This window comes from Pteropus medius, unplaced genomic scaffold (genome assembly GCF_902729225.1).
Source record: "Pteropus medius unplaced genomic scaffold, Ma_sr-lr_union100, whole genome shotgun sequence".
In the NCBI taxonomy this organism is placed as follows: Eukaryota; Metazoa; Chordata; class Mammalia; order Chiroptera; family Pteropodidae; genus Pteropus; species Pteropus medius.
Window position 1 is genome coordinate 4,244,638 of NW_024347862.1, and position 21,354 is coordinate 4,265,991.

General features: G+C 50.4%; 2 protein-coding genes across 2 annotated transcripts in view; one reads left to right on the forward strand and one right to left on the reverse strand.

The window, feature by feature from the left end:
- LOC120615671 (beta-galactosidase-1-like protein 2) overlaps positions 1–5,735 on the forward strand; it is a 44,647-nt gene extending 38,912 nt beyond the window's left edge. The window contains exons 13-19 of the mRNA XM_039878884.1: positions 548–688; positions 994–1,065; positions 1,345–1,423; positions 3,235–3,322; positions 3,636–3,747; positions 4,196–4,312; positions 4,598–5,735. Coding sequence (XP_039734818.1) covers positions 548–688; positions 994–1,065; positions 1,345–1,423; positions 3,235–3,322; positions 3,636–3,747; positions 4,196–4,312; positions 4,598–4,684 — 696 coding nt within the window. The 3' untranslated portion in view covers positions 4,685–5,735. The remainder of the gene's footprint in view (positions 1–547; positions 689–993; positions 1,066–1,344; positions 1,424–3,234; positions 3,323–3,635; positions 3,748–4,195; positions 4,313–4,597) is intronic.
- Positions 5,736–9,575: 3,840 nt separating this feature from the next.
- Positions 9,576–21,354, reverse strand: part of B3GAT1 (beta-1,3-glucuronyltransferase 1) — a 27,737-nt gene continuing 15,958 nt past the window's right edge. Inside the window, exons 2-7 of the mRNA XM_039878883.1 lie at positions 17,235–17,330; positions 16,923–17,069; positions 12,992–13,500; positions 12,093–12,389; positions 11,244–11,344; positions 9,576–10,071 (exon numbers count right to left, since the gene is read on the reverse strand). Of these exons, the coding sequence (XP_039734817.1) occupies positions 11,258–11,344; positions 12,093–12,389; positions 12,992–13,500; positions 16,923–17,069; positions 17,235–17,238 (1,044 nt within the window). The 5' untranslated portion in view covers positions 17,239–17,330 and the 3' untranslated portion in view covers positions 9,576–10,071; positions 11,244–11,257. The remainder of the gene's footprint in view (positions 10,072–11,243; positions 11,345–12,092; positions 12,390–12,991; positions 13,501–16,922; positions 17,070–17,234; positions 17,331–21,354) is intronic.

A 21,354-nucleotide genomic window follows, 5' to 3' on the forward strand; every position in this document is an offset into this window, starting at 1 on the left:
AGTGCTGTCATCAGGAGAGCAGGGCCAGGGAGCCCCTGCAACAGCTGGCATGGAAGAAGGGAAAACCAACTCTTGATATCCTTGAGGTCCACTTTCCAACTTTAGAACTGAGTAAAAAGAACCATCTCATGCCAGAGTAAGAAATGGGAAGGAACAAAAAGAACTTTAAGAAAAACTAGGCAACACAATGGGGACCTCCTTTCTGCAGAAGAGGGTGCAGCCTCCTGTAACTGATGCAGAGGGATGCTATGATGTAAAATGGTGATGGATTAAAAAGCTAAAAGGCCACTAGATCACAGGGCTTTATTTTGTTATTGTTACATCTCCCTCCTTTGCATCCCCCACCCCTGCTACCCTGGAGAGCCATGAGAAGTCAAAATGGAAAAAAAAATGTTAGAGGCCTCTGCCCCACCCCTTGCCCCTAGTACTCTAGCCCCCAGGTGGGGTCTTTCTGCTACTCAACACCCTCCCAGGAGGCTCACAATGAGGTTGCTGCCCTTTTACTCTTCTGCCTAGCCCTGTGCCTCCCTGCGTTTTCTCTGTATAGCCAACCAATTCTGAAAAGCCCATCAATATGGAGAACCTGCCAATAAACAATGGAAATGGCCAGTCCTTTGGGTACACTCTGTACGAGACCACCATTGACTCATCTGGCGTCCTCAGTGGTCTTGTGCGTGACCGGGGACAGGTAGGATCGTCCTCTCTTAATTCCTATGACCTTGTAGTGATCCAGCCTTATAATATACCCCTGCCTCTCCCTCCCACTAGTGCTTACGTATCTGGCTGTTACCTGTGTCTGGAGATGGCCCTTTACCATCAGCCATGCGGTCCTTTTCAGCCACAATCGTGGGCTCTCATTTCTCCTCTATGCCTGCCTAACCCCCTCCTCAGCACATATACACACGGTGTAACCTCTTTCTTTGCTTAGTAGAGATATCTCTTACATCGCCCTTCTGTCAGCCCATGGATGCTTTCTGTCTGTTTACCTGGCAGGTATTTGTGAACACAGTATCTATAGGATTCTTGGACCATAAAAGAAAGAAGATCATTATCCCCTTGATCCAGGTTTGTTTCCTGGGGAGCTGGGTGGTGGCTAGCACTAGCTATCTTCTGAACAGGTTTCTTGGGAGTCAAAGAGGAAGACCAGGAAGGCAGAAAGCTCCTGAACTAGAGCTGTACATGGAGAGTGGGGCAGAACATTGCTTTCTGATCAGCAGGGATGCGTTCACTTGCATCCTCAGAGCTTAGGGAAGAACTGGGCTTTCAGAGAGAAACCCCAAGGTGGAGTTGTGACTTATGGCTGGGTGATCAGGTGGTCTTCATCAACCACTGTGTTCTTGGCAGGGTTACACCATGCTGAGGATCTTGGTGGAGAATTGCGGGCGAGTCAACTACGGGAATAATATCGATGACCAGCGCAAAGGTGGGTCATAGCACATGCTGAGAGGAAAGCCGCTGATGCTCAGCATATGCCTGACTGTCCTTTCTCTATCCCAGCTCCTCAGCAGGCTTTGAAGCTGCCTGCAGTGAGGTGGGTCGTGGAGGCACTTTGGAGGGAGGTGGGACATGGAGAACCATTGGAAGGAGGTGGAAATGGGTCTAAAAGGCCTACCTAGGTTCTATCCTCTTCCTTGTTAGCATTTCCTGTGTGTATTGTCCACATGCCCATGGGCTGCACACAGCAAACACTGGGCCCGCCTCTCCACATCTCCCTGGGCTGCAGTCGGCTTTAGCAGGACCCTGTCTGCGAGGTGGATGGGGGCCCATAAGGGGCAAGCAAGAGGAGTTGCAGATATCCAAAAGGAGGCATAAGATCCCTGCCTCCTGAAACTTTTTTTTCTTTATTTACTTTGGAAACCCATTAATGATCTCTTTTGTGGTGGGAAGGACAAGGCAGGACACTCAGTAAATGAGATCCTCTTGCTGGCATGCCCCTCTGGGAATAGTTCACCAATTCATTTGATTTTTTTCCTGGCTTTCTATACTTTCTCTGCTTAAATTTACCTCTCCTTTCTTATCTATCTATTAAAATGTGGGTGGTTTCATGTATGTTATGAAATAAGAACTCAGACAAAATAAATCCTACTGTGGTGAGGGAGACTGGTGACCTCCCAGCTCTCTCACTGGTATTTGCCTTTGTTATTAAGAAACTTGCACATCCCTTCTGGCCTGCTGGGGAAGCCGTGTAGTGTAGACATTGGGGGCCTCTTGGATCCTGGGGATTGGCCCTCTCCAGAAGGGCCTCAGAATAACTTCTATCACTGTCCAAACTAACCTTCCCTTTTCTCCAAACAATCCCCCAGCATTCCTCCCTGGAGCTCAACTTCTTCCCCCAAGGAACTCCCTCTCCAGGCTGGTCTTCATTCTTTTGTGGGTTGGGACTACCAGGCTGATCCTTTCCTAGTCTTTGCCTCCCCAGGCCCTTGGCCCTGGGCTATCACTATGGAGTTCCCATCCTCTGGAACAGTTCAGTGTTTATAAGTCACAGACGTCCTCTCCAGAAATATGTGTGTCCCCTCATACACCTAGGCCAGCAATTTCAGAGAGTTTGCAGGCCCCATGAAGCCTGTTCTCATCCCCCAGCCTATCCAGAATCCTGTTCTAGCAACTCAGCAGCTCCATAGTCGAGAGGGGCTATTCCGGTACCAACAGAGCTGACTCTTTCCCCAAGGCACCAATTAATCTCTATTCAAATGTGTGCAGTTCCTCAGACTTGGACATCCAAGTCAGAATGTCATCTGTTCACAATTTAAATACTTAAAAAATATATGTTTAAGCCTAGGTCATGTAGAAGATATTAGGTCTGTTATTAGGTCTGTTTAGTCTGGGACCTCACCAAAACTAACCTTGAAGTTAGGCTAGAACTGCTGTGACTTCTGGGTCATCTTTCTTTTTGGCCTCATTTTATTGTATGGGATTTTCAGAACCCAAAAGGGAGCTTCCCCTTCAGAGAAACTGTTCTTGCCCTTGACATTCTCAACTCTGTCATTTCCCTTGATATATTCTTCCATGCAAATCCTGGGGCCTGGCAAATATTGGTATTACTCATTCTCACCCACTTTGGGATTTATAGGGAAGATTTGTGCCATGTGATGAACCCCTTGGGGAGCATAAACTTCAGAAGAAATCTTCATTTGAATTTTCCAGAACCTTTCCGTGTATGTGCCCAGCCACAGCCAGGTCAACTGTCCCCTGCCTTTGGCCTTACTTGATTTTCTTGCTCCCTTCTCACAGGTTTAATTGGAAATATCTATCTGAATAATTCTCCCCTGAAAAACTTCAGAATCTACAGCCTGGATATGAAAAAGAGCTTCCTTCAGAGGTGGGTCCCTGCTGAGGGCAGTGTGTGAACTTCTAGTTAACTTGCAGGGAGAGCCAGGGAGGCCCTGAGAGCTGCTCTGGCCTTCCCCTCCTCCCACTCATGGGCGACCAGATCAGAGCCCAGAGCAACTTGCCCAGGTAGGGGCAGTGCCAGCACTGGAGACTAGGGAATATCCACGATACCACCCTGCTGCCATTCCTGTGCCCCAGCTGCCAGATGGGGAATGTGGGGTGCCTTTGCAATTAGCTGCAGGACGGGGCCCAGATTTGAGCAGGAACCCTCCTTTCTTTCTTGTCTTCCATTCTGCCCATAGGTTCGGTGCCAACATGTGGAGCCCTGTCCCTGAAACACCTACGTTCCCTGCTTTCTTCTTGGGTGCCTTGTCCATTGCCCTTTCCCCTTTGGACACCTTTATGAAGCTGGAGGTTTGTAGCCCCTCTTTGCCCAGGTTCTCATCCCCACTCAGAGTGCTCTGAGACTTGCTCCCCACAAGGCTTTCCTGAACATTACTGGAGCCCTCTCTACCACCTGTGCCTAGAGGGTCCCTATCTTTGCATTGCCCTCTTCGAAAGGGCGCCAAAGGGGCTCCCCAGGGTGGAGAGAGTGGGCTCAAAGCAGAAGAACCACTTGGTGGTACTTCTTGGTCCAGGTCTGAGCTTGGGTGCCCTGCCCGAGAAGTCAGAGCTATTGGGAATGGAAGACAGAACACCCTATCTAGTAACTTTGTGGCTGTCAAGATATCCATTCACACTGGTCTCCTGGAAGCTCAGAGAAGAATGCATGGCATGTATCTAACAGTGTCTCTGCCTTCCCATGGGACTTCACATTTGCTGGCTTTGCTGGGTGACTAACACTTTCCTTGCTCTGTTGAAGGGCTGGGAGAAGGGAGTTGTATTCATCAATGGCCAAAACCTTGGACGCTACTGGAACATTGGACCCCAGGAGACCCTCTACCTTCCAGGTGCCTGGTTGGACCAAGGCATCAACCAGGTGGGAGCATATGCAGCCCCTTCCCTTTTCCCTGGGAGTCCCTTCTCATTCCTGCCCTCCCTGCACACAGTATTTCTCGGGGGCGGGGAGGGCGCTATCATAGTCTTTTAAGGCTGGTTAGGGTGGGAGAGGGGCAGAAGTTTTGGCTAGCCCCTTCTGAGTTCCTCCTTGGTGCCGATGAATTGTGGGTCCCTGTTTCTTCCAGCCCGGTTCCCAACCCCTTCCGTCATCTGGCTCCAAGACAAACCTCTGCTACTGTCATACCCCAGCCCTTTTCTCCCCCAGGTCATTGTTTTCGAGGAGAAGATGGCAGGCCCTATGATACAGTTCACTGAAACACCCCACCTTGGCAGGAATCGGTACATTAACTGAGTGGTGCTGCCCAGTGCCTCCTGGTGGTGGGAAGCAGGAGAGCAACCCCTTCCTCACAGCTGACTGGAGACAGTGTGCTGTCCCTCACTCTCTCCCATCTAGAGAGTGAGTTTCCTTAAGTAGCAACCTCAGGGAGCCAAGGGCTCCTTCTCTGCCCACTGCTTCAGTTCAAGACCTTAAACCTGAAATAGCTGAAGAAGAGAGGTGGGATGGCGAGGGAAGGACCCCGCTACTTACCTGTGTGGCTTCTTGACTGGGCTCTGTTGGTGGTGTCTTCCTACTCCCTGCTCTTCTGGGAGAGGACAGAGGGACATCTGTCTGAGGTGAGACTGTCTAGTCAGGTCTCTGTGTGGTGATGCCCGGGTCTCAGGAGAGGTCCTGACTAGCGGGGCATAGCCGTGGCACACAGGTGCACTCCTACGAATCTCTCACCTGGCCCAGCTACGCCCTTTGGCCGCTTCTCCTTTCTGGAACAGTGGCTTTGTCACTGTTTGCAGAGGCCAGTGAAGAGGAGGTATCTCACCTGAGTCGACTTTGTTCTTTCTTCACAACCCTCCCAAAGCCTTCTCTGGGATTCTGGAAGAAACTTCACTTTATCCCCCTTTTCATGCCCACTCTAATTGCATCCAACAGGATGACAAACGAAGCTTAAGAGGAACAGAAATATTCAACTATTTATTTTCCTGAGTTAGAGAGTCTTTCTAATTTTACTCAGTGAGAAGAGAAGGGACTGTAGCTCCTAGCAGAAAACGCATCCCTATCAGAGGGTGCAGGAGGAGAAGGGTGCAGAAGGCCTAGCTTCGGTGGTGTAGACGGGTTGCCTCTCGGGAATGTTGGGTGGCCACGGGCCCGCAAGCCTGGCACATTCTTTGCCTCCAGCTCGATATCCCTCCCTCAACCTCCTGTGACCAGGCAGCATGGAGGAGAGGCAGTTGTCTGTCTAAATTTGAAGCCCCTGGCCTGGGGATTGAGTCCAGTGGTTTGGCTCGGGTTCACTGTCCTGAATTGCAATAAAGCAATAGAGTGGAATCAAACCCTCTTTGGTGATATTTCTTCAATCCCATCTGTGCCATTGTTAGCCAGAGGCAAAAGCAGTGTGCAGTCAGGCACACATTTAGCCCAGCTGGCACATGGTATCCAGATGCAGACTCCTTACCACCTCCCTCCTGACCTCCATCCTCCTCTCTAAAATGTCACTGTGGACTGGAAGTGCCCTTGGAAAGGAAAAGTCCAATACAAATCTACCTGGTGCTGATGGGTAGGGGGTGAGAGTCTGTTGAACAGCCAAGAGCTCTCATGTGAGTTAGCTACAGTTGGTGAGGTTTTTTTTCCCCACAAACAACATCTGAATTCTACTGCCACAAACTAATTATCTTCAATAATAGTTAAAGTCAAATAGCAGACACCTTCCCAGGACAGTGGCTACACCAGGAGCCATTAAGAAAACTCTGGGAAATAGATTGCCACAAGGCTCCCAGCAGCCCCACTGGCTTGCATCCTGGAAGGGATTCCCCACTGGGAGCAGTTGTGGTGTGTAGCCTCTGGGTCCAAGAGCTGAGCTTGGTCAAGTGCAGATAGTCACACGGGGCTGGGTCCGAAGATCCCACTGGGGGCAGAGAAATGGGGCTTAATAAATATTGCAGACAATGGTTAGGAGGCTATACAAGGCGAAGTCCCCATCCCTGGCTGAACTCAGCAGCTATTCCTGAACTGCTTTGGAACAGAAAGCATCGAGGGAGATAAGACGTGGATGAGACCAAGAATACTTGGAGGCATGGCCAGCGTTGGGGAGCAGTGTTGCTGCTCCTCACTTTATACCAGAGTGTGCTTCTGTAAAGCTGAGTGTAAATTGGCTTCTGATGGAAAATGTTACAGGGAACTGAAATTTAAAGGGATCTTACAATGAATCCTTTTGCAAAGTGAATCTCTTAAGCAAATCTGTCCATGGATACATTGGACTATTTCTTAGGTGAGGGCCTCCTGCACCAACTTACTGTTCTTAACTTTCTTATCTGCCAAATAGCCCTGCAGCTTCTCTCCATCAAAGCCACTTGGTAGAGACTATATTCCAGAGCTTCTTCATGGTTTATCCAGATCTTCTCAACTGGATGGCCTCATCTCAGTCTTTTGAAATCTCCTTCTCATCACCTCTAAATGCAGGTGGGCTTCAGGCCCACTCCCTAGACTTCTTCCCTCTGTTCACACTTATTGCAGTGGCCTCATCCACCTGGGACTCGTAGATACCTGTACTCTCCAATGTTCATCTTTACCTGAGCTCCAGGTGTAGTGGCCGCCATCCACTCACCTTCTCTCCCGCATGTGTCTAAAAGGCATGTGACCCGAAACTCTAGTTACTCCCTTATCATCCCTTATGCACTCTGTTCCATATCAGGAAATGACAATTCTATTGTGTGTCTCAGATGACTTCTGGCTCCTCTCTTTCATATCCAATATCCGGTTCATCAGCAGATGCTCTTGGCTGCCCCTCTTAAACACATTCAGAACCCGACCACTTCTCTCTGCCCCAAAGCTTGCACTTTCATCCATCACCTCATGCCTGGATCATTGCAGGAACCGCCTCTCCTGGCCTGTCCTCGCCCTCTGTGTTTACTGTTGGCACAGAAAGTGGAGGGAGTTTTTTAAAGGCCAGTTAGATCATGTTGGTCTTCTGCTCCGAACCCTCTGATGGCTTCCTTTTCACTCAGAGAAGCCAAAAGCTTTACCCTAGTTCCCAGGGCCAAGCGACATACTCCGTGCCTCCCCCTCCCATGTCCATCCCATCTCCCACCACTGATCCTCTCCCACCTTCCCCAGTCAGCTGCAGTCACACTGGCCTTTTTGCTGGAGAGAAAGTTCTCTTTTCTGGAGCACCTTGACCCATGTCTGCATGCTGTGGTCCTGCTCAGATGTCATCTTATTAGGGAGGCCCTTCTGACCATCCTGGTAGGGGTCAGGTCCTCTCCACAGCTATACTCATCAGCCTCATTTTTGTCCTTAGACCAGATCACATCTAAAATACTATAGATTTGTTTGTTGTCCATCGATGTTCTCTTGTGAGAGGGCAAGCTCCATGAAGACAAGTGGTTTGGTTTTTCACTGCTCTGTGCTGCTCCTAGAATGATGCCTGTTCATATTAGGCACCTGACGTAAATTTTTCTTGGATGGTTAAAGCAATAAAAGAGAATAAAATAAAGCAGGGCTGAGGATTAGGACTGTTAAAAACCATATTTGACTTTTAATTTTGAAAACAAATTAAATACAATTAAATTAAAACAGAACAGATGGTGCAGCTGCATGGACTCCACCTTCCCCCTAGTCCCTGGGACTCCTAGCCCCCAGCCTCACTCCTCTATGGTGGGGAGCAGGGAACGGACTGAGTTTGGAAAACAAATTGTAATCATGGACCCAATTCTGATTTATAACAAACTCATTCCCAACAAAGATGAAAGCTGCAGTTCACCAGGGTTATAATTATAAATAAATACACATGCAGCTAAAAGGATATTGGGTGAAAACAACTTAAGTAGTATCCTTTGAGGGAGGGAGGGAGGGAAGGAGAGAGAGAGCGAGAGAGAGAGAGAAAGGAGAGAAGGAGAGAGAGAGAATATGAGAAAACACCCCATTTTGTTGTTCATTATCGATTTCCTGAAAACGAGCCCAGCCAAGCTGACCTGAGCATCAGGGCTGGCTTTGGTGAGGAGGCAGGGGAATGCCTGGGTCTGAATTCACTCATTTGATGGTTGCTCTGTGCTCACCTCCTCCTGTCTCTCCCAAGCCATGCCACTTGATTCTGAGGGGTTGATTTCCAAAGCAACCAACGAAAATATAAGAGGTTGGGGGATGTCCTGCAAGGTGGTTCGAGGCTCTCAGGGATCTGATCCCATCGGTTGGGTTTATGACTACTATGGGAAGTTCAATCCATTTCAAAGTAGGCAGCCAATACTGTTTTTTGAATGTTAGGTCACCAGACTGAGTCCTACCCCCAACCCACCCAGGAGTGGGTTCTCAGTGGTCCTCAGACCAGTCCTGTGAGTTTAAATGGGGTTGGGATTGTTAGCAGTTAAAAAATAAACACCTCTTCAGTAGGCTCAGGCCTTTCTTTTTCTTCCACTTGGGAGGAAAATTGTGCTTCCAACTTTCAGGAGTGATACCACCACCAGAGGGCCCTGTCCCCAGTCAGAAAGCCAGGGACCGGACACGCTGTCTTCCTGGTGGAGGGGAGCAGCACCATGCACTGTTCTTTCTCTGGGGAGGTAAGGGCACAGCTGGACCTGAGGCGGGCTCACCCTGCATGCTCCCCACTCAGGGAGAAGGGTGATATCCTTTCCCGTTTTGTGTTTAAAATAGAATGATTTCCAAAGTAGCGTGTGCTCAGATCTCCTTTCCCCTCAATGTCCAAATGATCTCTCCCCTTTTCCCACAAATTCCTTTGCTAATGCAAAGTCCCCCCATCCCCAAACCAGGGGCAGGAAGGAGTCTCAGAATTGCCCCAGCCTCCCTCTTTCCGCCTGGCTTGTCCCTGGCTCACTCAAGCCACTGAGGTCTGTGGTTCTCAAGAGCTTCAGGAAGAGGGCTCCTGCCCTCCCCGTCCCGGCCCAGGCAAGGGTCCCTGGAGCCCAGTGGGCAGTGGGGCAGCAGTGTGGGGACACTGGTGGTCTTAGTCCAGGTCAGTCCATGACCTGTGCTGGCTCGAGGGCTCATCTGTTTCTCTGTGCTGCAAGGAGCAGGCTTGAGGAAGGGGCTCTGCTCCTACCACAGCCTGAGGTACTGGAGGAGCCTATTGGCAGGCCCAGGCTCCCTTCATGCAGGGCTGGTTGCCTACTGGGATCAAAGACAGACTTATAATCTGGAAACAGGAACTAGAGGAAAACCACAGAGTACTTGGGAGCAACTCTCTGAGGAGGGGAGGGGTGCTCCTGATGCCTGGGCAGAGGCTGCTTTCTGGTCTTCAGAATTCTCTGGCTGGCTGGCCTGTGTGGCTGTGCTGGGCCACAGGAGTGGGTAGCTGAAGAGGGCCACCCTCTACTTGACTGCCGTGTCTTTTCACCTCCCTCCCAGTTCAGCATCACTCTGGGGTTTGGGTGCCCATGATTCTGCTCCTGCAGGCCTGTCAGTGTAGGAAGCTCTGGGGAGGCGTGCTGGGTCACTGGCACACTGGGCCTTGGCTAGCAGTTGGGCCCTGGTCACGCTGGATGGAAGAGAACAACAGGTCTGGGATTTCTGTGCTTTAGGTTCTCCGTCCTTTGTCCCGGCATCAGGCTGGGATCTCTCTGAAGCCCCAGAATATAAAGGAGGATGATGGCCATTCCTTAGGAGTTTGCCTTGGAGAGACCATCAGCCATGGGGAGAGGATGGAAGGCCAGGAACAGGGTCTGAGAGGGAGGCTCCTGTGAAGGGGAGAGGAGCAATGTGTGAGGTAGGTGAGGGAGTGGCCAGTCTGGCCGAGCTGCTCAACTCAGCCCCCAATGGGTTACCTAGGAGCTGCATGGAGCCCAACCCCCAGGGTCCTCTGTGGACCCCTTATTGAGAGATGAGGTTCCTCCATGGACCTGGTGAGGGCAAGAGATAAGGAATATGGCTCTGTACTGACGCTTCTCAGAGGCACTGGCCCAGCTGATTTGTTAAGTTCAGGGATTAAAACAGGCAGACTTGCATCCCGGGGTCCCCTGTGGGCAGGGAACTTGCAAAGTTGAAAAAGAAGCTGACACTAAATTCTGGGGCCAGAGTTCAGATATGTCCCACTATTTGAGCTCCCACCTCTGTGATGAGATCATAGAAATGCCCAGAAAAATTCCTGGTTTTGCCACTTGGCACAATTCACTTCACTTAGCTTTTCGGACCATCATTTCTTTACCTCTAAAATATAAATAGATCCTGTGGTCCATTTCAACAGAGGGTTTCAAAGACTCAAATAACAACAGCAACACTTATATAGGACTTATGTGTCAGAGACTGTTCTTGGTGCCCCAACAACCCATTTTACAGATGAAAAAACTGAGGCCTCGAGAAAGAAAGGTCAAACTATGAAAAGTGGCAGTCTAAGAGCTGATCCAGGCTCTAGAGGCCATGCTTTCACCCCTGCACTATGCCATTACTTCTAAGAGACAATATGGACATGCTAGATGAGGCGGAAGCAGTGAGCAAGGTAGAAGCAGTGAATGAGGGGTCTTTGTTACAGTGACATAACTGAAGAGGAATCCACAGGGCAAGACAGTCCAGTGAGAAAGTCTACATTAGCAGTGCCTTGTAATGGGACAGGCGTCATGGCCTGATAATAGTAGCAATGATAGGAAGTTGTCATCAGGTGGTGTCTGGAAGTGGGCAGGGGGCTTCCAAGGAACTGGTGGCAGGAGGACCCAGCCGTGTGGGGAAGTTGGCTCCTGTTAATTTCCAGACAGTGCAATGAGAAGGGGACTGCAGCTATGCCTCTTACACTATTGCTAGCATTTCTCTGTCCAACTACAATTAAAGACCAAAAGGAAAAGTCTCGGAGGATTTATTCTGTGCCAGACTTGGTGTGCCCCTGCCCAGTGCACTGCCGCCTTTATCCCCACTGTACCTGTATCCTAGGGCTCAGATCTCCACAGTGGGGTCAGTGAAGCCTTTTTTCCCCTCGTTCACCAGCACTGGCTTCTCTGTCCGTGTGTGCCAGACCAGGATCTGTGTGTCGAGAGAGAGACATGAAACAACATGGCGCAGGCCCCCTGACCTCACCCTGCCATCTCCCTGCTCCCACCCACACTCTGCAAGTATTTCTCCTGCCCACTCCCATTCTGCCATTGTTTCATCAAGATTTTCTCTATTCTTCTTTATTTCCACCTACCCCCTCACTGTTGCTGTTTGTACATATGATGCATTCAAAATAGCTGTTGGAAACGGAAAGTCTACAGCTATAGAAAACAAATAAATCTTAAGATTTCCTCTTGCTCCTCATCCTCCCTTGCGTTTCTTAATGGGTCTCTCTAGAGAGGGAGAAAGTTGTTCAAGAGTCTTTAGCTCAGCCAAGTGATAGCCCAGGCCCTAGCCAGAGAAGTTCAAACTAAGAGCAGTATAGGTGCATGTACATGGGCATGCATGCATGTATGATGTGCATGTATGTGCACACATATATGTGTGTTTGGCAGGGATGTCGTGGAGCCCAGCTATTCTGAATGAGGAGAGGACCCAATTTTTGGCTCTGCCTCAGTGATCTCTACTCTCTCCATTTCCCTGCCTGACTTTAGTGCGCTGGCCTGACAGGTGATAAACTGCCTTCCCAGAAGGGTGTTCTAGTAGGGCATGTTCTAGGCTGGTTCTTTGCAAGGTTGTTTTGAGGCCTTTATTTCCTGCTCCTTGATCTGTAGAGGAGGGATTTGCATGGACTTGGAAACGCCTGCAATACAGCTATCAGTTTTGCTGTGGGCCTTACCTTGGTGCAGTTGGCTGCCTTGGGCTCCAGGTCGTTGAGGGTGACAAGTTCTCGGAGGAGGCTGCTTTCCTGATAGCCTCCCTTCACGCCACGCAGCTTGAAGTAGGCCTGGCTTCGCTGAAGAATGAGCCGCAGGTTGACTGCAAATCCAGCCATGTCTATTGCAAACGGTCGGTGGGGGTCAAACACTGTCTTCCAGCCGATCACCTTCCCTGCCCCATTGACCCGTGGGGCTTCGTACCGAAGGCCGCCAACGAAGGCGACGGGCCACACGGACACCCTCCTCGTGCTGCGCATCTGAAAGGGGGACCCAGATTTAGGATGCCTGAGACTGCTGATAGGGAGTGATGCCCGTCTGTATGGAGGGTGACACTGTCAGTTAACTCTTTTCACACAGGCCATCTGAAACCATGCCAGGGGACCCTGTCTCCAGATGTATCCCCATGGTGGGCATCTGCAGAGGAACCTGGCCTCTCAAATCAGCTGATCTTCTCTTCTATACATGCCCTGCTGCCACTTTCTCCCTTGCTGCAAAACTTCTCAGTCTTCCCAATTTAGGGTCTGACACAACCCACCAACTCCCCCAGACTCACAAACTCCAAGGACACTGAAACTGGTCCACACCCCACTCAGAGGATGCCTGGACTGTATTCTAGGAACTCCAACACCACTTTCTTTCCTTTAACCAGAGGGGCTGCTGAGGTCTGCAGCCAAATTTTCCTTCCCTTTCCTGATTCCCTGAAGTCTGCATTGACCAGCCTGGTGCTTTGTCCTGTGACAATTTCCCTCTGTGTCCCTACCCAAAGGGCTCCTCTGCAGGAATATCTCTATTTCCCACAGCAGAGCCCCCCCCCCGTTTCCTCCCAGCCCTTTTTCTCTGCCTTTCGGCCGGTCCACACCTCCTCAAAGAGTTCCAGACTGTAGGTGTTGTCATCATCAGCGAAGTATACCACACCAGGCTGGCTGGAGTTGCGGGGGAAGGTCTCACGCAACCAGCGCAAGGCCAGGTTGCGTTGCATGGTGCCCCGCGGGATTCGTGGGTCACGGGCATCGCCGCGCAGCTTATAATTGCGGGGCGTCTCCACGTGCAGATGTGTGTAGTTGAGGCCAGTGTCTCGCAGCAGGCGCGCGGTCAGAGGTGTGCGGCGTGGAGCGTCCTCTACCACCAGCCAGTGCAGGTTGGGCACATGCAGCAGCGTGTTGGCCAGGCGCGTCAGCTCGGCCTTCTGCACCGGACGGCTGTAGGTGGGCGTCACCACGTGGATGGTGGGCAGCGTGTCGGACCACGGCGGGGGCCGCGTGTACACGTACTCTGTGCGCACCACCTCCACGATGTCGCGGTCGGACATGCAGTACTCCCTGGGGTCTGTGCCCAGTGGTGCGCCGCGCCGGGGGTCACTGCCGTCATCTGTGGGTTGGGAGACAGGCGGTGTGGGGAGGCGAGCGCTGCTGGCTCTGGCCTCAGTTACTGGGTACGATGCGCCCTCCCTGCCAATACAAACGTGCCCTCCGCTCCTCCACGGGAATGTCATCAGATCCCTGTCTGGGGCTCTGTCTTTTAGAGCTAATGGTAATGACCGCATCCCTGGAATCTGGCATTTTTCTTGTTCTCACTCACCAGTGGACACACAGAGATGACCTCTGCCTATTTCTGCATTTGACAGCTCTGTAGCTATTTGAGTGCAGCACGCTAGATTCCAAGACTGCATCCTCAGTTCCTAAATGTGCTGGGTTTTATGTGACAAAGTGGCCAACCCTCACCACCCTAGTTCTGCTGTGGTTCTTGAAAGGCAACTCCTTTCTTGATGGTTTCTTCTATCTGGTTTGTTTTTTCCTTACTTTTTATTGTGCCCTCCTCGTCTGGCCAGAGCTGACCTCGCCACCCTACACAGGGTTGGGGTTCAGAGCATCGTGGCACTGCCACCCTGTGGTGTAGATGCTGCAGTGCCCAAGAGCAGGGTTAACTGCTTTCACGGCCACAGCACACTGGACCCCAAAGAGTGAGGTTCACTCACCTTGATTTTCCACAAAACCTCTAGTCAAGGCCTCTCCTCTCCTTACCTCCTGACCTTATGTAATCTATCTTTTGAATCCTGGTGCAGAATTTAATACTTAACTACTACATTTTATTCCAGGGTTTTGACCATAGTTGTGAAAATAATTTTGAATCCTGGGCCTGATTTTAGATGTTTCTATATTTTGGCACACACAAAAGGAAAGGGTGGAGAACTGCTTTAGCTCTGCTGCTGGTTTGATGTCAATCTCCTAATCTGCACTTTCTGGAAACACTCATTTGACCATCGGGGAGACTAACTGTACCACTGACCCTAAACTGTCTTAGCATCCAGCTAACGTTTACCTGTATCTCCACAAGGACACCATGAGGGACATTGTGTGAAAACTTGCAGAGGCCTGACCCCTGGTAAACACTCCCAGGCAGGGGGAACCCAGTCCTTCCAGAAGGCAGCCTGGTCCAGCTAGGGCAGCTCTCAGTATCAAGCTTTTCCTTACATCCTGGACTTTTTCTCTTTTAGTGAAGCTAGAAGTCCTATCAAGAGGAGAAATCAGGGCCATTGGTAGTCATGTTCTTAATGAGCCCCTTTTCTCCAAGTTATGTCTTTCTGTTTGAACTACTTACCGTGTGTCCCTCACTGCTCTCACACTATCTCAGCAGGAGGTGATAATGGTCAGAGGACAGACCTAGGAATGAATGTGCATGCCTGGGCTGAGACCCTGCCCAGTTGTCACTTACTAACTACATGCCCTTGAGCAGATTACTTAGCTTCTGGTCCCTCGGTTTTATTAACTGTAAAATGGAGCTGATAATAGCACCTACTTTATTGAGTGACTATTAAAGAGTCAATACATGTGAAGGGGTCAGAATGCTGCTAGGCAGTCACCGTCATATTTTCATGTAGAGAAGGAGGATAGCAGCCAGCCCTGCTTCCTCATGGCTTCATGCGGCTATGGGGAGGATGCAAAGAGCAATCACATGAATGAGTTGAAGTGCCGTTTTGGGGAGGATTCTGTGGATCAGCCTCTCTGTCACCTCCCTTCCTCCCTGCTGCTACCATTAGCATGTGCTTTTGTGAGGTTTGATATTGGGCTCTGGGAGGAGACACAGATGAACGCAGAAGACTCGCCCCAGCTCTTGGGAGTTTGCACAGGCTAGTGGCACAAAAAGACACACAGTGCAAGCTAGAAGCCCACTTCCCAGGCTGTGGATATGATGCCACAGGTGTGTGAGTACAAGGGCAGAAGACTAGCACAGATGTAGTTGATCAAAGGTGACTTTTTGGAGGAGTTTTGGGTCAAACTGTGAAAAGAGAACAAGTTTGAGGAAAGAGTGATGAGTGATGAGGAAAGGATGAGTGATCGGGATTCTGACCAAGAGATATTAGGATTAATTTATCCTGTGGTCAGTAAAGTTTTGGAAAGCCAAGCCTTGGGAAGGAGATTTATGCCTTTCCCCCACCTTTATGCCACTCAAATTCTCTTAAACAGGTGGATCTGCAAAAGTCCTCCATGCATGAGACTTGGCCACAGCCTGAGCTCAGCCCTTCCCACCGGCTTCAGGGCTTCTGCAACCTTTGAGTCATAAAGAGTCCTGGGGACCTTTAACTTTATTTCGCTGCAGCTTTCATTCAAATCCTCTTGGCATGCTCTGGGGAGACAGAATGCCAATTCCTCATCCTCAGGCAGTAAAATCAGTGCTTAGCAAAAACAGTGTGACATCTCCGACCCCAGAGCTCTGCCAAGAATGGAAGCCACATGATATCATGTCATTTCATATATGGTAGTTTTAACCCCTCTGGGATGATGCAATTGTAGGATAACAACAATTCTAAAGTGACAAGCACCAAAGAAAGATGTTGGAGTTAGGAGGAGAGGATAACTAACTGTCAGGAGGAGAGGCAACAGGCAGTGGGAAGTTAGCAATCTTCAGCTTGGCCCCTCCTCATGGAAGCTTCGGGTACTGCTGGGGCTGAGCAGGATCCGATATCTGTGTAGAGTAGCCTGGCTTTGGACTGTGATTCTTGGCTACTGCCTGCATCCCAATCACTTGCGGTTATGGCTACATGTGCATTCCCAGGCTTTACCCTGAGCCCATCATCTCTCTTGCTGGGATGGGCCTGGGTGCCTTTGTGCTTTATCATGCTCCCCACGTCATACTGTGCATAATTTCAGAGGGAGAACTGCTGCCCTAGAGTATTGAGTCTGTGCGTGCATAGAGTGCAGAGGGGAGAAGAGTGTGGGTAAAGACTAAGGCATGAGGGGCAGGCCTGACGTGGGGCACATGGAAGGTTTTGGGGTGTAAATCTCAGTGTAAGAGGGAAAGGCAGGCTGGTGGAGGTGGAAGCTTGGAGTTCAGAGCCAGGAGAAATCGGTTCTAACCCCAGTTCTCCCACAAGTGCTTCGCGGGGCTTTTCCTCTGGCTAGGCCTATTTCCACAAGGTAGGACTGGATCAGGGCTGCCTAACCAGGAAGTGGGGTGAACAATATACTCTCCCTGAGAGGTTTTAAAACAAAATACAGTCCAGGAATCCTCTCCATCCTTCCCCCACACCTCTGGTGAGTGCTCCCAGTTCTTGCATGTCCTGGATTAGAGGCAGAGTTGTGCATGTGTCTCTGTGCATGTGTGTGTGGTAGCATCCATCAGATTCCCAAAGGGACCAAGACCCCCAAAAGGGTCAGGTCATTGGCCTGGATCATCCTTATGGCTCCTCCCAGCTGCCTGGTAAATGAAAATAAGAACTCCATCAGCAATGGCTATGCTCACTCTTATTACTGAAGCCTGGCTGGGGCCAGGGGCCAGGGGTGGGGGCTCACCCTTGTGTGAAGTGAGCAGAGGTGCGATGGTGCTCTGGTGCCACACGGTGACAAGCAGTGTCCAGGGCAGCACTATCAGGACGATCGCAAGGATGTCCCGTCTTTTCGGCATCTCCAAGGCTGGCTGGGCCCACAGTTCCTCGTTACCTGAGCAGCAGCAAGGTCAGGAGAGGGACGGCACCAGGAGTGGTGGCAGCAGATAGTGACAAGCACAGGGAAAAAAAGAACAGAAATGGGCTGGACAGGCCAGGCACAAGGACAGCAGAGAAGCCGAATGTTGGCTAGCAGATCTTACCAGTACTCACAACCCACCCATTGTGGAAGCAGGTTTGCAGAGTCCAGCCCGACTGGAGTCTGAGAAGGGGTGGCTGTTCAGGGGAGCAGTCAGGAACCCTGCGAAGTACACACCTGCAAGAGAGAGCAGAAGAGGATGGCCAGAGACCTGGGCAGGGGACAGACATCCAGAAGGGACAGGCCTGGATCCAGACACACGGCATTGAGGTTTTTAAAATGGAGCCCCGACTGCCATCTCCCTGAGGACCACTTCTGCCTGTCTGCCTGGGTGACGTGAACCTTTGCCCCCACAGAAATGGGGGTGAGGCACTGATATACCCTGTGCACTCAGCAGGGTACAGAGGTTAAGGGCACAGACTTCAGGCATACTTCCCTTGGTTTAAACACCAACTCTGCCAACCAACAATCCATAATGCCTTTGCCAAGTTACAGCAACACTCTGCCTTTAGTTTTTCCATCTATGAAATGGGTACAATCAGTACTTACTTTATTAGGTGAATCAGAGAATTAAACAAGTCAGTCCCCATAAGCCCCCATAAAGCACTCAGGATAGCATCTGATTGATGTACACATACTAAATGCTTAAAACATGTTAACTACTGTGCTGTCCACATATTTTGGCTCAGAATTTTTTTTTCATAGCCTAGATAAAAGGGTCAACCTTGGGGTGAGTCTTTTGAGGACAAATAAGAGATGTCTTGGGGACAGGCTCTGGGAGGAAATGCTGCAAGTTCTCTCTCTTTGTCAATGTCAACAGGAGATTCTTGTGAAACACGCTCTTGTGCAGGACAGAGCACTGGGTGCTGGAGCTGTATATCAGCGAGGAGAAGAGGTGATTTCGGTGGGGGCGACTGCATCCTGAGGAGACAGTACTCAAAATGGTAGCAGTATGGGACCCAGGAGAGGTAACCCCTTGTGAGGAGGGTGAGCCTGCTCAAATTGTCTCAGTTCTGCAGAGGGTCCACAGGTAGCATCCTCCTTGAGGCCTTGTTCTCTCATGTGACAAGGAGAGTAGGCACAGAGCCCTATGACCACCATGGAAATGGTCACATCCTCTTCTCCTTCTCCCTTCTACTTCTGTGCTGAGTACCATGTATGATGCAGATGCCAGCACTGGGCAGCGAAGCCCTCAGAGGACAGCTGTCTGTTCCAGCCCCAGGTAGCGTGTGCTTTCTATCTCTGGCAGAGCCGAGAGCTATGGATGAAGGTTATTTTTGTCCCTCCACATTTGGAAACGTGTGTTTTCCTCTCCTGGTTGGGTCTTCTTTTCAAATAGTTCTGACATTTTGTGAAAGAAACAGGTATTGTCTTCCAGAAAAGAACACTGTGGTCTCCTGGGTTGGCGAACATGCCCCCTGCCACCCTACCATCAAAGGCTTACTCTGCCTCTAGTCTCCTGGTAGGCAAATGTAGACAGGCTGCCCCTCATTCTTCAGGGGAATGGAAGGCCCACTGGTATTAAAAGTCACAGGCAAAGACCAACAGTGGCAGGAATAATCCTGGGGCGTGTGTGCTGTGTCTCCTACGAACTGTTCTCCCACAGTAGGTGTCAGAGCTCAGTGTCCCACACGAGGATGTCTGTCTAGGACTCCTGTACTGAGTGAGATGAAGTATGGTGACTTCAGGTCATACCCCTAGCTCCATCCCCATCCCCACTGACAGGACTGCAAAAGGCTGATCAAGGGCTTGGTTTGGCTGGCCGATTTTAGGCCACATTTGATGGAAGACAGGTGAGCTTTTAGAAGGCCTGGCTGAGATATTTACTTTGGGTTCTCAGTGCTTCTCAATGTAGATTTTTCAAACGTACTTCATTTTGGGGGGTATTCTAGGTCCTGGATGGATAAAGCAATAGCAAGTCAAGCTATGTGTGCCAACTTGGTGTGCAAGTCCAGCCTGCGGTCATGCAGTCGCTTAGCTGCCTTCACTGATTTTCTTCTGGGTTGCCTCTTTATTCCATATCTTTTACTTCTGGCACTTGCTCAACCTCCTGCATGTCTTCTGGGCTGTTGTTAGTAATAACAGCTGTTAGGTAGCACTTGTGGTGTCCAAAGACAACACTCAACAGTTCATGTTCAATATCACGACAATCCTGGGGGATACATGCTGTCCTTATTGCTATTTCACGTAGAATTCATTGAGGCTAGTGAGGATCAGTGGCTTGTTTGAAGTCACAGCCAGGACATGGTGGAGCCAGACATAAGTTCAGGCCCTGTGATCCTGTGCTGTTGTCAGGTGCATGGAGAAGAAGGTTCCAGGCCCCAGAGCTCCTGAAACTGGTCAGGTATGAGGTGAGCACAGGGAAACACAGAGGCCCAAGACTAAAGCCACCCTCCTCTATGAAAGCAGCCTCTACTGCCGTCCCAACACCTCCCTGGAGGCCAGAGCAGAAAGAGGGACAGGAAGGGAAAGGGAAAAAGATAGGACACATGTAAAAGGCAGAGAGACAGCCTGTCTGTCAAAACATCTATGAAAGGAAAGAGAGGGAGAATGAGGGAGAAAAGCTCTAAAAATAAACTTAGCAATAAACCCAGTTGTGCATTAATTACTCTGGAAGCCATTACGGCTTGAAAATCCCATAACTTTAATGGAGGCTATTATAAGCATAGTAGCAAAATCGTGGAGCTAATTACCAGGCAGTTATTAAGCAGAACAGGGACAGCCTCCAGCCTTAGTGAAAGCCAGCTGGCCAGCAGGGGGCGGGTTTGTGGGATATACAGCCTGGGCCTAGAGGCAGCTGGGGCTGGCCTAGGGTAGGGGGTTTGGGTGCAGGTGGCTCTGGTGGAGGGCCTGGGACAGAGGAGAAGTGGCACCTACCCGAATCCCAGATCTGAAGTCCAAGTCTGAGATGAGGCTGCAAGGATGTTTGCCCCACCATAGCCTGCTTCTTCTGCCTGGGCCTTGGAAGGACAGCAGCTTGTCTGTGGTTACAGGCTGCCTCCACCATAGACCCTGGAATTTCCTTGGGCTTTTTGTGGGAGCAGGCAGAAGAATCAATGCCAAGATGGAGAGGGAGCTTGGCCATAGCCAGAAGCCAGGGGAGGGGCAGGGGCAAGGGCAGGATGAGATGTTCGAGTAGGTTGGGTGGAGGCAGCCAGGTATGGCTGACAGCAAACTGTGCAGGGAGGAATGAGTTGGGGGACCCAAGGTCGGCTCTGGTCACTCATGTCTGTGACCTGCCTCAACCATCTTTTGCCTCCCAGCAGGTGCAGATGTCAGGAGGTACTTCCACCCCTCTGGGTGCTCTCAGAAGCCTCCACTGGACATAGAGGAAGGCTACACTGTGGGTAGAGTGGGTGTGGCCAAGCGCAGGATGGTCATTTGGCAGCAGGAGCAGAGCGCTGGGAGGCAGTGGGAGGGAAGTCGAAAGCAGTGGCCTGAACCGTGTTCTGGTCAGCTCTCCACTGGGGACTGGGGTTCCACTGCTTGCCCTACTTGGCCTATACCTTCATCTTTAAAATACAGAGGGTGAATTGGGAAAGTTCAAATGAATTTTCAGTTCTGCCTTTTTAGTAACAGAGCTCTGTAAAGATGAAGAAGTGTCCTATGTGAGAGAAATGGGGCTCAGGTGGGAAATTCAAGGCCAAAATCAAGGTGAGAGGCTGAAATGACAGCTTTACATGGAACTGGTCATGATTTGAGAGCCAATTACCCAGGGAGACTGGCCACATCTGGAAAGACCTATTAATAGGAATTTGTCTAAGGGCTTAGGGTGTCATGAGTTGTGAAAACTAGAAAATATCTGGACCCAGGTGGGAGAGCACCAATGAGCCTATAGCTGGGACAGAGCCAGTCAGGCTGTCAGGAGAGGCTGGGCCTGGGGAGGCAGGGCTTGGTATGAAGTTGGCTTCAAGGCTAGATGATTCCAAATGCATGGAAAGGCCTTCTTGTGAGCCTGCAGGTGTTCAAATGGACGCCTCATCAGTGCCCTGAGCTCTTGAAGAGGGGGCTTAATTTATTCCATTTAACAAATAGTAATTCAGCATCCATAGTAGGCAGGCATTCTGTTAGATTCTACAGGCACTGCGGCAGCCTGGAAGATGAGGCAGGGCTTCCTTCTAAGCACTTCCCGGCCAGGAGAGAAGGAGGGACTTAACACAGCTCAAGCTGATGTGCAATGAGGACAAATGTTGCAAAGATT